This window comes from Microtus oregoni, unplaced genomic scaffold, assembly GCF_018167655.1.
Source record: "Microtus oregoni isolate MIOR12 unplaced genomic scaffold, Mior012 000013F_ref0000133, whole genome shotgun sequence".
In the NCBI taxonomy this organism is placed as follows: domain Eukaryota; kingdom Metazoa; phylum Chordata; class Mammalia; order Rodentia; family Cricetidae; genus Microtus; species Microtus oregoni.
This window is the reverse complement of record NW_024543072.1, coordinates 47,259,030-47,275,761: the sequence shown is the minus strand read 5'-3', so window position 1 is coordinate 47,275,761 and position 16,732 is coordinate 47,259,030. Positions and strand designations below refer to the sequence as shown.

Sequence of the window (16,732 nt, the reverse complement as noted above, 5' to 3'; positions counted from 1 at the left end):
CTCATAGGTGCTTTCAAATAAGATCCCTCACTGGCGTGCACAAGCCCAGAGATCCACCTGTACTCACCTCCTATCCCTATATATCATCACCTCCCTATCCTTGTATACAAATACATACTCCTGCACCTGGGTTTTTGACATGGGTTCTTGGGCCGGGACTTAGATCCTTTTGAGTATGTGGAAGCACTTTACTGATTGAGCGATACCCTCTTCTACAGAAACTATTATATTTAAAATTAAGCATGGCTTTCTATTGACAAAATGAGCTAAAAATGAATAAGGCATCCCTATGTGTCACTTACACAAGAACTTGCTTATGAGATTCTGAAGGAACAAATGAAATTTTAAAAATATATATTTCAAAGGCTGGAGAGATGGTTGAGCTGTTAAGACTACATGTACTTGAAGAGGACTTAGATTCAATACACTTATATGGTTGTCAACAATCCTAACTCCAGTTCCAGGGGATTTGCTGGCCTCTTCTGGTCTCCATGCATGTAGTACACATGCATGTAGTAAAACATCCATATAAGATAAAAATAGCCGGGTGGCGTTGGCGCATGCCTTTAACCCCAGCACTCAGGAGGCAGAGGCAGGTGGATCTTTGTGAGTCCTAGGCCAGCCTGGTCTACAAGAGCTAGTTCCAGGACAGGCTCCAAAGCTACAAAGAAACTCTGTCTCAAAAAAAAGATAAAAATAAAATCCTTTTTAAAAGAAATAAATTTACTAATAAATTCAATAATTCTTTTATTATTTTTTTTTTTGAGACAGGATCTCCCTATGTATGCTGACTGGTCTGGAACTTGCTATATAGATCAGGCTGACCTTGAACTCAAGCACTAGGATTAAAGGCATATGCCACCACACCCAGCAATATTTAGTAATTCTAAATTACTAGGATATTTATAGCAAAGATTCTTCACTTTATCCACACCCTGCCTCCCACACCAAGTCAACATTTTTTTTTGACAAGAATACTTTTAGTTCTTTTTATAGTCAATGACTAGTTCAAATTTCTCTGGGAAAGAAATAAAAGATGTTACATGTGGTTCAGAATCGATGAACTGCCTAAATCTAAGAAAAACTAAACTGTGACTCCAACTACAGGAGACCCTCTGCTGGCCTCTTTTCTCACCAAGCACACATGTGGTATAGACATACACAGACAAAATATGCATACACGTGAAATAATTTAAAAATAAAATACAAAAAATGGTATTAAATGTCTGGTAAAGATATGCTTTCATGTCCAATTGGTTGGTTGTCCTAAGCATCTTGAAAAATAACCTCTACCATTAAAGAAATGCCCTAAAAGTGTCTTTTTAAAAAGTTCTCTTGGGGCTGGAGAAATGGCTCTTGGCTGTTCTTTCAGAGGACCCCAGGTTCAATTCTGAGCACCCACATGGCAGCTCACAACTGTCTGTAACTCCATTGCCAAGAGATCTGACAACTTTACACCAATGCACATAAAGTAAGTTAAAATAAATGTTTCAAAATTAAACAAAAGTTCTCTTAGAAAATAAATTTAAAAAAAATTAGATGGTGGTACACGCCTTTAATCCCAGCACTCGGCAACACAGAGGCAAGTGGATCTCTGCATTCAAGGCCAGCATGGTCTATAGAGAGAGTTCCAGAACAGTCAAAGAGTTATATAGAGAAGCCCCAGTTCAGAAAAACAAAACAAACAAATTTAAAAAAAAAATGTTAGCTTCTAACTAGGCCTGGTGGCCCACTCATGTAATCCAAGCCCTTGGGAGACGGGCAAAAGGATCGATGGTTGTACTGGGTAGTTTTGTGTCTACTTGTCACAAGCTATAGTCATCAGAGGAAAGAGCCTCAATTAAGAAAATGTCTCCCTAAGATCAGGCTGTAGGAAAGCCTGGGGCATTTTCTTAATTAGTGATCAATGTGGGAGGGCCCAATCCATTGTGGGAGGAGGTCACCCCTAGGCTGGTGGGTCTAGGTCCTTTACAAAAGCAGGATCAAGCCAGTAATAAGCAACATCCATCCATGGCCTCTGCATCAGCTCCTGTCTCCACATTCTGGCCCTGTTTAAGTTCCTATCCTTACTTCCTTCAATGATGAACTACGATGTGGAATTCTAAGCCAAATAAATCTTTTCCTCTCTATTTGCTTTTGGTCAAGGTGTTTCGTCATAGCAATAATAACCTCCTAACTAAGAAAATGGGCATTCAAGGCCAGCCTAGGCCTTGAAGTTACAGGACAACTTGACCCTGTCTGATAAAACAAAAAACTGAAACAAATAATTGGCAACTTCTAACAATCAACATTTATTCAGTACTTACCATAGATAATATATAAGGAACTGTGTCCTAATTTCCTTTCTGTTGTTTTGAAAAATTACACTGACCAAAGGAACACAGGATAGGTTTACTGAGTTTACTATTCCAGGTTACAGTCCATTACTGCAGGGATGGCATGGCAAGAATTTAAAGAATTGCAATCATAGGAGTAAAGAGAAACAAATGTACCCTTCCTTGTTTGCTTGTTGCACTATATTCAACTAGCATTCCCTACCTTTACACAGTTCAAGTAACAGCCTAGGGAATGATGCTACTCACAGTAGGCTAGGTCAAATATCAGAAGCTCTCCTCTCAGGTGATTCTATACTGCTGCAAGTTGACATTTCATTTTTTAAAATTATTTATTACATTTATTTTTTGTGAGTGAGCATATGTGTATCATGACCATGACACACATGGAAGTCAGAGGACAGCTTTGAGGAGTGAGTTCTCTCATTTCACCATGTGGAGAATGGTGATCAAAGACTTCTAGGTGTGGTAATGTGGGACCCTCACCCCTTATTCTCAAAGGGACAAAAAGAAATTTCCTAACAGAATGTTTTAAAATTAAAAACACAGACTAGCCTCACGTTCCCAGAAAGACAGCACTTTCCTTCCTCCTCCCATCCAGGAGATTCCAAACATAAGGACACTCAGCTCAGCCCAGCCAGCCACCTGGTTCAGACTTATAAAGATGGCCAGACTCAGGAACAGGGTGGCCTTGCTCTAAGAACAAAGAATCAGCTGACACAGCAGGATGGGACAGAGCAAAAGACCTTGGACCGTGCCAAAACAGCTTCAAAAAGCCTCTTTGTAGTTACACCTTTAAAAGCCTACCCCACAGAGTTGATACAACTCCTCTCTACCTCACTGCAGCAGGGGTTAGAGAGATAGGTTCCAAATTGGTTAGTATTACGCTAAATAAACCTTGCTTATTACAGTCTGGGCCTCTCTGGGAAAACAGCAGTAAGCGTCTTTACCTGCTGAGCCATCTCTCTGGCCTGCAAGTTTTACACTTTTACACTTCAGTAACAAGGCAGAGAGCATGATGTATGTGATGTACACCTACCTAGAATATGCCTCCATTTTTTTGGTCTTAACTTCTAAAGAACTTCCTATTAAAATGTGTGTTCAAATGCTACAATAATTATTTGTGTAGGTTTTGGTAAATCTTCCTTATTTTTTATTACCTGGATTTTGTGCCTTTAAACTCATTTTTTTTTTTTTTGGTTTTTCGAGAGGACTGGGGATTGAACCCAGGTTGTTATACATTCTAGACAAGTATTCTTTCACTAAGCTACAATCCCATACTTTTGTTTTGTTTTATTTTTGTTTTTCGAGACAGGGTTTCTCTGTAGCTTTAGAGCCTGTCCTGGAACTAGCTCTTGTAGACCAGGTTGGCCTCAAACTCACAGAGATCCACCTGGCTCTGCCTCCTGAGTGCTGGGATTCAAGGTATGCGCTACCACTGCCTAGCAACACTCCCATACTTTAAAGTTGATATCTTCAAGTATTCCTTGGTTGTTTCCCCACCTTATTTTTTCAGTTATCATCAATCCTGGACCTCTACCTGAATTAGTTAGCCAGCAAGTCCTTGAAATCCACCTGTCTCCATCTCCCAAGCACTGGGATTAGAGCACACTGCCACACTCAGTTTTTCTTGGGCTCTAGGGCTCTAAACAGAGGTCATTATGTTTATGCAGCAAGTACTTTACCTACTGTCTTACTTAGGGATTCTATTGCTGTAAAGAGACACCATGACCATAGCAACTCTTATAAAGGAAACCATTTAAATGAGGTGGCAGCTTATAGTTTCAGAGGTTTAGTCTATTACCATCATGGTGCGACATGGTGGCCTGCAGACAAACATGGAGTTAGAGAGGTAGTTGAGAGTTCTGTATCTTGCCCAGGCAACAGGAAGTGGTCTGAGACACTGGGTGTAGCTGGCTGGAGCTTCCCTTGGGGGCCACTTTCTTCCAAACCACCACACCTACCCAGTCATCTCTTCAGCCCATTTTGGTTCATCCTTTCCCCCTCCCCCCCTTTTTTTTTTGCCCCTTCTGCTTTTAAAAAGGGTCCCATGTAGGCTGCTCTTGCACTCACTAGTAACAGTTTATCTTGAACTTCTAATTTTCCTGCCTCCACCTCCCACATGCATATACCAACATATTAGATTGATTTAAAGTTGTACAGACAATTGTGAAAGAAAAAAATAAAAAGATTCATACCTTTCAAGAGATTTTCATATAGGCTCTCAATAGTTAACAGCAAATTATTTTCCACAACTAATCCAAATACAGCCAGCCAATGTTTTTTAAAGCACTGCAATAGATTTATTAGAGTCCATGGTGGTTTCAAGTACAGCACCTAGAAAGTATTACAAAATTATCATCTACTGTTTATTTACCTGTTATTTAGACATACGTATGTAGGAACTTATACATATCCCTAATGAAAATACAGCTATTCACACTTTTTATATTAAGAGGTGCTAATCACAATTTTAAAGAGGTAGGTCTATTACAGATTAATTTTTATAAAATTCATATTATTAACCTTTAGTTCCATAACTTTTATAAAAAAAAAAAACAACCAACTCTAGTTAGAGAAGTAGTATAGTTTTAACCAGAATGGTACCTCAATCTATTTTTTTCTTTTTTTAAGTTAATGCTTTTGCTATATTTTATGTGAACAAGTGTTTCCTGCATATATGTCTATGTACCACATGCGTGTCTGATCCCCACAGCGGCCAGAAGAGAGCATCAGATCCCCTAGAATTGTAGCTACAAATGGTTATGGGTAGCCATGTGGATGCTGGGACCTGAACCTGGCTGGATCCTCTGCAAGAACAGCAAGTGCTCTTAACACTGAGCCACCACTCCAGTCCCTCAATCTTCTCTTCTATATGGTCATTTCCATAAGCAAAACAATCTAAATATTTCATACTAGAAGAGGGAAAAATCTATATGAAAAATAATCAAATGCAACTGTCACTTGCTACACTCTTACAAAAACACATTTATAGATAATTGGTCTCAGTTTAGGAAGATATCAATGCCTTTTTCTTTTTTTTTTTTTGGTTTTTCGAGACAGGGTTTCTCTGTGGTTTTGGAGCCTGTCCTGGAACTAGCTCTGTAGACCAGGCTGGTCTCGAACTCACAAAGATCCGCCTGCCTCTGCCTCCCGAGTGCTGGGATTAAAGTTCTGAATCATTCATACTTCTATGAAATATCCAATATATAACAATCCTCCTAAATCTTTTATTCTTCTTCATTATTTTTGGATAACAGCAAATATATCACACTGGCAAGTTTTAGAATCTTATTGAATAGCTAGCACAAAGGCATCAGCTACAAATAATGGGTTATAACATTTCTCTTAGCAAAAATGTGAATTTGAAACAAGTATTAAACTAATTTTTAGAGCTGGGCAGTGGTGGTGCAATCCTTTATTTTCAGCACTTTTGAGGCAGAGACTAGTAGTTCTCTGTGAGCTCACGGGCAGCCTGGACTACAAAGTGAGTTCCAGGGCAGCCAGGACTGTTACACAGAGAAACATTGTCTCAAAGAACCAAAAACTAAACCAAAGTAATAAACTAAGTTTTATAAGTATGCTTGCTAAATTTGATGTTTTAGTATTGAAATTTAGGATGCTTGCTAAATTTAACTGTAGAAAAAAAAGACATTAAGCTAAAGAAATTAAAAATTCCTTAATTTTTAAAAACAACTTGTTTAACTTTATTTTTATGTGAATTGGTGTGAAGGTGTCAGATCCCCGTAGTTATAAACGGTTGTGAGCTACCACATGGGTGTTGGGAATTGAACATGGGTCTTCTGGAAGAACAGCCAATGCTCTAAACGCTAAGTCATCTCTCCAGCCCCCAGAATATCTTATTATGACCAATTTTTACTCTCATATTTACATGCCATAAAAGTCAAATATAGAGTGAGATACGGTGGCGTATACATTTAATCCCAGCAATGGGGAGGCAAAGGCAGGCAGACTGCTGTGAGTTCAAGGCCCACCTGGTCTACATAGAAAGTTACTAGATAGCCCGGGCTACACAGAGAAACCCTGTCTTGAAACACACACAAACACAAAGTCAAATATACAGACATTTTTGTCATACATTTTGAACAAATCAAATTGAATGAGCAAAGTATTTATATATTGTCTATTTTGCTTGGTCTCTTGTACCCCAAGCTCACTATATAGCCAAAGATAATCTTGAATTCCTGATCCTCTTATATATACCTTCAGGTGCTAGGACTATAGGCATGTATATCAGAAACAATTTATGTGGCATTAGGAATAAAACCTGCAGCCTTAGGTTGCTAGGCAAACATTCTACTAACTGAGCTATATCCTAGTCCTTGTGCAAGAACTTTAAGGATTCAATTTAAGCTCTAGGAGGTCAATGTATCAAATATTCACAGTAGATGCACAACAACTCTTAGTTAATTTAAAACAAATACAGAATCTTCCCTTGGAGTACCTTTTCTTTCTCATTTTTCCTTAATATATCAATATGTTCAAAGTGAAATAAATACTATACAAACCTAGCCTATAAGAAATGTTCATCATATAATTATCAAAAAGTTATTACAAGGCCAGCAATGGTTCAGCATATTAAGACACTTGTCACCAGGTCTGACAACCTGGGTTTAATCATGACAGGAGAGAATCAATTCCTGCCAAGCTGTTCTCTGACTTCTACAGGAGCACCAAGGCAAACACATACCTGCATACATGTACACACTTGTGCACACACAAAAAAACAAAATAAATATATAAAATCAATTTGAAATTTTTTAATTATTATAAAACTTAGAAAAATGTGATAAGGATTACTGTAAAGTTTTTTAACATACACAAATATCTTCTAAGATAACCAATCATCAATAATAAAAAGAAATATCAACTAATATAACTATGTACCTCCATCCAAAGATTTCCAAAAGCAATTTTCATTTCTGTTTCTAATATTGAAGATAAAGCTGTTCCAAAAGATTTTTCAAAATCACATATAATGTGCTCAAGCACAATGGACAGTCCAGAATTTGTAGATTCTTCCTTAGATGTCTCCTGTACAGGTGCTGTTTCTTTAAAGACAAAGTTTCAGGTTTTACCAAAAGAGGTTATCTCTTGTTTTGAGACAGGGTTTCAAGCAGTACAAGTAGGTCTCTAAGTTACTGTGTAACTGAGGATGACCTTGACCTTCTGACCCTCTTGTCTCTATTTCCCAGTGCTGGAATTACAAGCAGGCATCGCCATGCTAAGTTTATATAGTACTAGGATCAAACATAAAGATAGGGTTATGCTTGTTCTAGGAAAGTACTTGACTAGCTGAGCTACATCCCCAGTCCCCGCTTAGGGTTTTTGACAAAAAGCAAAAACAACCCCCCCCCCCCGAAAAAAACCCTAAAACGTTTTTTTACTCAAATGGAAATATGAAAAAAAAACATGTTATTTTAACTAAAATAAATTTTATTATTATTTTTTGTGTGTGTAGCAAGTGCTCTTATCCATTAAGCCATATCACTGGCCTCATTTTGCATATTTTTAATTATTGACCATCTCTTAACATTAACGTACTGTTTTTATTATTTAAAAAATATAAATGAACAAAAAAACAGTAAAATAAAAAAATAGCAAAATGAAACAATGAAACAAGAAGCCACCCCCCCCCACACACACACACACACTGTTAGTCAGCTACTCCAGGGCATTGGGCCTATCCTGGAGTGTGGTTGATATACCCAGCCAGATTCCATTGGAGAAAATTGGTTTTCTCATTCCAGCAGGTATCAATTGCAAACAGTTCCTTAACTAGGGGAAAGACTTTGTATATATATCTTCTCAGGGCTGAGATGAATTTTATAATTTTTTTTCAAACAGAATAATTATAAGAATGCCTTATTTTCTATTTACTTTTTAACTACCTGGCAACTCCATCAAAATTGGTTTTCTTCCCCAAAATGGTGCATATTTCAACCCATATCAATAAAGTGTTTTAAAATGACCAAAGTTTCTGGCTTATCTACAGCCATGCCAACCTCCTTTAAAATAAGCTTTTATAAGTTCAGCTGTTACCATTTCATTAACATTATCCTTTTATACTTGAAAAATCACTACAATTTCTTTACAATAAATTCAAATACTAAGTGACTCATCTCCACAGACACCAGCTAAGGGTTTAGAGTGACAGTAATAGAATGGGCAAACTGAAGTTTACTCCTGAAAAACCATAAACTATAATATCCTGTAATTCCTCCCAAATATCATTTTGAGTATCATGACAAAGATACACTATTCTCAAAAAGGGAACAAAGCAGTATATATGAGTGCATTAATATTTATACAATTACTTAGATATACAAGTATATCTAATGTAAAAAGTCAACAATTGCTTTTTCCACAGAGAAGAGGCCAGAAAAAATAGTCAGATTCCTGGAACTAGAGTTGTTTGTGAATGTTGGCAAATGAACTCTGGTCCTGTGAAAGAGCAGGAAGCACCCCTAAGTACTGAAGGAAAGTTCCCCAGAAAAAGAAAAGTTGTAGTGGCATATTAATTATTTTGATAAATAAATCTTGCCTGAATAAGAACTCAAGAACAATGGCAGTGGGTTTTTGATCCTACTGCACGTACTGGCTTTGTGGGAGCCTAGGCAGTTTGGATGCTCACCTTACTAGACCTGTATGGAGGTGGGTGGTCCTTGGACTTCCCACAGGTCAGGGAACCCTGATTGCTCTTCGAGCTGATGAGGGAGGGGGACTTGATTGGGGGAGGGAGAGGGAAATGGGAGGCGGTGGCGGGGAGGAGGCAGAAATCCTTAAATAAATAAATTAATTAAAATAAATAAATAAATAAATCTTGCCTGAAGACCATAGGCAAAGCTAAAGCCACCACAGATCAAGTAGGTATTGTGACATCTTTAATCCCAGGATTTGGGTGACAGAGTTAGATGGATCTCTGTGAGTCCAAGGCCACTTTGAGCTACACAAGATAAATGCAGAAACAAATCCAGGGGATGGTCCCCCACCATGAATCCCAGTACTAGGGAATCGTACACCCTTAATCCCAGCTCTAGAGGGTATATAAAATGAGAGGAGACAGAGGCTTGGTCTGTTTAGTTTGCAGTCGCCCAGCCTTGGTAGAGGTAAGACTTCTCTAGCAATGTAGTAGTTCATCAAATATCAAATCATAGAATAGATCATTCTAATAAAAAGTCAGTACTGCCCTTATATTTCTTAATTATTAGTTTAAACATTAAGAAAAAATTATTTTACTAGAATTGTATATCTGATTTTTCTGTATTAATAAAGTATTAGGAATATGAAATTAATTTTTTTTTTGATTTTTCGAGACAGGGTTTCTCCGTAGCTTTTGGTTCCTGTCCTGGAACCAGCTCTTGTAGACCAGGCTGGCCTTGAACTCACAGAGATCTGCCTGCCCCTGCCTCCCGAGTGCTGGGATTAAAGGCGTGCGCCACCACCGCCCGGCTATGAAATTAATTTTTAAAAAAATTAAAAAGTTTCACTTCAAAAGAATACTTACTACAACCATTAATAATTTAAAAGATACATTTTGCAAGGTACAAGTTCTGCCCACAATGATTATAAATAAGTAAATGTGAGAAAATGAATAAAAATAAAATTGGTAAAAGTATATGGAGATAAACAGCAAAAATAGTAATGCTTTTGCATTTTTATAATTTTCATTTAATACTTGAGTAAGTATTCTAAACTTGCTATTATATTTAAAATGTATTAGATAAAAATGTATTATTAGTTTTAAATGTTTCCAAAAATATTAGTGCACAAGAGGTACTTCTTTCTAATCATTAATAGTAAAATTACCTGCTTTCAGCGGTTGCTTAGAAATACAAGGCTGAGGACACACACTTGTGTTCAGAGCTAAAGATACTATCTCTGCATCCAATTCTTCTTTACTGAGTGACTTCACACCACTTATCAGTCCTTTACTTCTTAAATTTCTATCATCCCTGAAGGTGTGGTTAAGGAAAAAAAAAACATTTTAGAAGATCAACTATATGTCAATTCAGAAACACAAGTTATCAATATAAACATTAAAAATGGTTAGAAATTTAGAAATGAACTCGATAAAAGCATTTATATGGGACTAAAGGGGTTGTTTAGTGGTTAAGAGTACTTCTTGCTTGTTCAGAGCACCAGATGCCCCTGGCATCTGAGGGTTCCTGCACTCATACTCACATGCCCACACATACATAAACAAAATTAAAAATTATAAAAATAAAACTTAAGAAAGATTAAGGCTTAGATTATTTGAAGTTTCTATAAACTTCTCTTTAAGCACTAGCAATAGCCCATAAATTTCATGTGGTGCCCTCCAACCGTCATTCAATGTTTGTACTTGTGTGCTCACACACACGTGTCACATGCACAGGTGCCGCAGAGGCCAGGAGAGGCTGTCAGATTCCCTGGAAGTGAAGAAGTTCTAGGTAGTTGTAAGCTGCCCGATGTCTGGTTGAAAATCAAACTTAGGTCCTCTGCAAGAGGAGTGCATGCTTTTAACTGCTGAGGCATCTCTCCAGCTCCTAAGCATCTTCTTAAGAAACAAGGGAAAAAGGGGGAAGAAAGGCATACCAGTACTTTCTGGGATGATCAATATGTTTTATATATTGAGAGAAATATGAACCATGCTACTGTGTCAATTTGATAATGCTGATAGTTATTAATATATCTGTGCATTCCAACAAAAGTACATTTTTTTCTCAAAAACAAATAAGTAAAAATAATCAAGCTAGGTAGGGAGTGAATAAAGATACGGATGACAGAAAAAAACAGCAGACTCTTAATAATTGTTGTAGTTACATTAGGATTCCATTCCTCCCTGCCTTCTAGAACTGGGAATTGAGTCTAGGGCCGCATGGATGTTAGTAAGAGCTCTGCCACTCAAGTATATTTCCAGTCCCAGGAGTTTATTTTTCACTTTGAATATTGCTGGAATTCTTCATAATATAAATAAAGAAGTACTGTTTAATTTTTAGAACAATAAGGGCAGCGAGTGAGGAAGTAGAAAGCATGATAGTGTTAAGAGTAGTAAAGGGGAAAGTAGCATGATTTAATGTGGAGTGGTGGCAGGGAGATAACAAAGAGACCCAGCAGAACAAAATATGAAAGTATGTTCTTTACACTAGGACTCAGCATAGGACTTTGGAAACAGATCAAATATGGCGCTTTTCACTCACTTAAAAAATAGTTTAAATTAGGCAGAGTTCAGGGAGTCCTGAGGAAGAGAGGAAAGAAGGATTGAGCCAGAAGGGTCAATGGCACCACAAGAAACCAGGGTTCACAGGGACCCACTATCAGGGAGTCCATATGGTTGACCTAGGTCTTCTGAATACATGTTATAACTGTGTAGCTTGGTATTCTTGTGGGGCTCCTAACAGTGAGCAGGGCTGTCTGACTCTTTTGCCTGCTTTTGGAACCCTTTTCCTTCTACTTGGTTGCCTCATTTAGCCTTAATATGAGGGGATATGACTAGTCTTAAAGCAACTTAATATACCATGTTTCGTTGATATCTCTAGAACTGTCCTTTTCTGAAGAGAAATGGAGGAGGAATGGATCTGGGGAGAGCAAAGATGGGGGGGGGGTGGGAGGAGAAGAGGAAGGGGAAATGAGGTTGGGATGTAATACACGAGAGAAAAATAAATAGAAGGAAAAACCAAGAGTTTATTTTTTTAATAATGATAGATTTCAAATGTCTTCAAAATACAAGTAAAACTATCAAATAAGTAGGTGAATATATTAGCCTGGAACTTAGAAGAATCATATAGACCTGAGATATTAATTGAAGTTGTTAGTTCAGATAGTTCAGATAGTAAATCTAAGGGAAACACTTAAAATAATCTGGAGCAGTAGATTCTGATTCCAGATCTCCTAATCTCATGAGGAGTCTGCTTTCTCATCTCTTTAAATGAAATTCGCTTTCCAAGGTTTCAAAGAAAATAATGCATAGTATACTGTATTGTGTTTCTTCCTATTACTACTTCAACAACTGATAACAAGTGTAACATCATCACCATCATTATCCATGCAGCCAAAGACATGCACCCTCACAATAGGTACAAGTTGGAAGAAGACTTCTACAGCACACATTTAAACATTTACAGTATCAACATTTAAAGAAAAGCCCTGTTGAGTGCAGCAGCACATACCTTTATTCCTACTACTCAGAGCACAGAAGCAAGTGGGTCTTCATGAGTTTGATGCCAACCTGCTTTACAGAAAAATTCTAGGCTAGGCAGGCAGTGGTAGCTCATGCTTTTAAACCCAGCACTCAGGAGGCAGAGGCAGATGAATCCCTGAATTTAAGGCCAGCCTGGTCTACAGAAGAATTCCAGGACAGCCAGGGCTATAAACCCTGTTTGAAAAAGCCAAAAGGAAAAAGTTCTAGGCCAACCAAGGCTACATGGTTATATGAGCTCTAGGCCAACATGAGCTACATGGCTACCTTGTCTCAATTTAAAAAATTAAAAAAAAAAAAAGATTTGACCATGTGCTAGGCACTACTCTAATTCCTTTACATACATTACCTAATAAACCTTATGAAGCAGGTATTCATCCTTCTGTTTTTTAGACACAAAGAAGCCAAGTTAGAAAAACTGTGGAGAGTCATACACCTGATAGCTGGTAGACCTAGGACTATAGCCAGGGCAAATTTACTGCAGAAGAGGCACCCACAAGGTAATGTAACATAAGGTACCTTCTCCTTGTATATAAATAAATAACCAAATTTTTGCCTCCTATGACGAAAATTCTTTACGATTTCGATATCAACTTTCCATTCCTCAAAGTATTCTGAGTAGTATATCGGTTATATTGAAATAAAAGCTCATTCACTTAGTATCTCATTCCTCTGGGATCGTGTATCATAAAAAAAATAATAGCTGAGTATGATTTGTGGCAGATTTAGAAAATTGTTTGATCCTTAATTTGGTGAATAAAATTTCTAAAAATTCTTTACCATAAGCTATTATTTTAAAAAACAAAACAAAAACACAATGACTATGACACTCACGTGCACAGAATAACAAGAGAATATGGAAATAATTCCTGGTACTGAAGACAGCACTTTAATACTCGATCATCATTGTTCTCATCACTCAATCCATCTGCAAATGGAAAGGTAACTGTCAATAAGTATATCAGAAATCTAGACATTGCTTGAGCATGTTGACTCATGCCTGTAATTCCAGTATTCAAGAGGCTGAGGCAGGAAGAGTGTCACAAATTCAAGGCTGGCTTGGGCTACAGAATAAGACCCAGGCAATGGGGAAAAAAAGCTAGGGAGGAAGCAGGGAGGGCTGGGATAACAGTTCAGGTAATAAATAAGTGTCTGTTTCTTCAGAACAACTGTGTTTTCCCATGTACAGGTGCACATACACAAATATGTATATACACACATCAGAAAAATTCACCTACACAAAGATAAGAAATCAGGATATCTCCTGAGTAATCTAGGCAATATTTACACATTAAAACTATGTAGGTTTTAAGGCAATGAAGCTACTCTGATACCAGCACAGTGGATACATGTCACTATATAGTTCTCCAAACCCATACAATATAAACTAGGCGACAATGATGTGCCAAAGTGGGTTCACTGATTGTAATCCATTTCTTTTTTCTTTTCTGGTCTTTTGAGAGAGAGGGTCTCTCTGTAGACTTGGCTGTCCTAAAACTCACTATGTAGAGCAAATTGGTTTTGAACTCACAGAGCTCTGCAGGCAACTGCCTCCCAAGTGCTAAGATTAAAGGCGGGAGCCATCACACCTGGTTGTAATATATTTCTTTTTTTTTTTAAAGATTTATTTATTTATTATGTATACAACATTCTGCCTCGATGTATACCCGCACACCAGAGGAGGGCACCAGATCTTATTACAGATGGTTGTGAGCCACCATGTGGTTGCTGGGAATTGAACTCAGGACCTCTGGAAGAGCAAGCAGTGCTCTTAACCTCTGAGCCATCTCTCCAGCCCCCTGTAATATATTTCTTACTCTGGTGAGAAGTACTGATTATAAGAGAATTATTATGCATGAGAATAGAAAGAATATGAGAAATTTCTATAACTTCTGCTCAATTTTGCTGAAAAGCTAAAACTTGTCCAAGCTTTTATTTTTTAAAACATATCTGAAAGACAGAAAACTCATTCAATAAAATAAAGACAGGAAAACAGTATCTTCAGAACTCTGATCCAGACATCACAGTCTATAACTAAATTTCTTGTTATCTGTTTTTCCTTAACATCTAAAACACTGCATTTAGAGAAGTACAGGAAAGGAAACATGACTCCTTGCCAGAAAATGCAAAAAGTGAGCATACACTGGCAGAGTACAGGAAGGGTAAGGAGTTCAAAGTCATCTGCACTTACATAGTGAGCTCATGGTCTGCCTGGGCTGAGACCACATCTTGAAAAACCAAAAAGAAAAGAGAGAGGGCAGAGAAAGGTAGAAGAGAAGAGGAATAGAAGGGAGAAGGTAGGGAGATAGAGGAGGGAAGGAAGAAAAAGAAGGGAAAGGGTTAAAGAGAGAAGACAGGAGAGGAACAAGAGAAGAAAGGAGGGAGAGGGAGTAAGAAAAATGCAAATCATTATAAAAAAAAAAGGGGGGAAGGTGGGCTGGAGAGATGGCTCAGCAGTTAAGAGCACTGGCTGCTCTTCCAAAGGACCTGGGTTCACTTCCCAGCACTCACATGGCAGCTCACACCTGTATGTTAACTCCAGTTCCAGGGCTTCTGACACTCTCACACAGACATACATGCAGGTGAACATCAATGCACATAAATAATTTAAGAAAAAGGGAAAATCCAAAGTTCTATAGCATAGTCAAGTATGCATAATAACTATTATTTAAATAAGAGGGGGAATCTAAAGTTCCATAGTACAGCCAAGTATGCATAAGGAACTATATAATCATTATCTGTAGCTGGGCAGTGGTGGCGCACGCCTTTAATCCCAGCACTCGGGAGGCAGAGGCAGGCAGATCTCTGTGAGTTCGAGGTCAGCCTGGTCTACAAAAGCTAGTTCCAGGACAGGAACCAAAAGCTACGGAGAAACCCTGTCTCGAAAATCAAAAAAAAAAAAAAAAATCATTACCTGTGAAATACTAACACAGCCTAAGAAAGAATAGAAAAAACAATAAGACAAAACTAAGGACTCCCAAAATGAGTCAAAAATTGCCACAGTACCCTTTCCATTTCACATTTTAATAAAGGACTATACCCTGTTAATTTTTATATCACTTCCTTCCAGTAATAAGCCAGCACCTAAACAAATCTTTATCAAGGATAAAGATACCCAGGAACAACAATACTTACAAAGTTTTTGGGATGCCAGTTGTAATGACTGACCCCACAGCTTTCTATCTTGACTTCTGAGACTTTCGTTGATGAAGTGAATTGCAGGCACAGCTTTGTGCTGGACATGTTTTAATAATTTTCCTGCCTTCATGCGATCTAGCTCTTGCACAACCACCCAGGGAATTATTAACACAAGTGTGTCAAAGCCTAAAAACAGAAAGATTTCTTAGAATCCAACATGCATTAAGTTTCTACATCAGTTTCTGTAGAAGTCGAAGTTTTAAAGTACACAGCCTCCAGGCCATCTTGATGGCTTTATGAGCAAGTACATTTGCTGCCAAGTCTGAGGACCCACATGGTGGCAAGATAAACGGAGACTCCTACAAGCTGTCTGCAAGTTATTCCCTAACTGGGACACATATCCTATGGCGTGTTAAGAATTTAAATATTAAAAACTACCAGATTACAAAAAGAATGAATTTAGCAAACATGAGTCCTATACTCAAGGTTTGCAATTGAAACAATTTCACAATAAACAAATAATTTTACATACTGTTAATTTAAACCATTTCTTTTTTTTTCTGTAACTGGATATTTCTTTTCAATAATAAGCCAACACCCAAACAAATCTTTATCAAAATTTAAATATGCTAAGTGGCATCCAAAAGTATATTTTAAATTTCTAGATTAGAATATCTTTTAAAAAAATTCAGACGATGTAATACAACTGTGAGAAAAAACAGCTATTAATATAGAATATCAACTCAAAAAAGAAAATCAGAATCTGTGAATTTTTATATATACCTGGTATCTCTGTAGTCTTCAAAATTTTAACAAATTTGAGATGATTCATCAGAATATTTGTGTCAATAACAATTAGAAGCTTTTTGTCTGTGGCAGTATTTACTGGAGAAGAAGAGCAGAGGTAGGATTTCACAACACTTGAAAATACATTATGACCAAATTTGGGGATCATAAAAGTACAATTTATTGAACTTAAAAACCTGTCTTGTAAGCTTAAGAGTAAGAGGTAGTACTATAATTTTTATAGTGAATTCAATATAGCATACTAATTTAGATA

The 16,732-nt window shown here is 37.4% G+C and overlaps 1 protein-coding gene across 6 annotated transcripts in view; it reads right to left on the bottom strand.

Moving 5' to 3' along the window:
• Nucleotides 1-16,732, bottom strand: part of Swt1 (SWT1 RNA endoribonuclease homolog) — a 77,515-nt gene that overhangs the window by 31,036 nt on the left and 29,747 nt on the right. For all 6 annotated transcript variants that reach the window (XR_005975470.1, XM_041662961.1, XM_041662959.1 and 3 more), the window contains 6 exons: nucleotides 16,456-16,557; nucleotides 15,670-15,858; nucleotides 13,369-13,462; nucleotides 10,164-10,309; nucleotides 7,242-7,405; nucleotides 4,532-4,670 (listed from right to left, as the gene is read on the bottom strand). Coding sequence is in view for 5 of the 6 variants with exons in the window: in XM_041662961.1 (XP_041518895.1) it covers nucleotides 4,532-4,670; nucleotides 7,242-7,405; nucleotides 10,164-10,309; nucleotides 13,369-13,462; nucleotides 15,670-15,858; nucleotides 16,456-16,557 (834 nt within the window). In the remaining variant the exon portion in view is untranslated. The remainder of the gene's footprint in view (nucleotides 1-4,531; nucleotides 4,671-7,241; nucleotides 7,406-10,163; nucleotides 10,310-13,368; nucleotides 13,463-15,669; nucleotides 15,859-16,455; nucleotides 16,558-16,732) is intronic.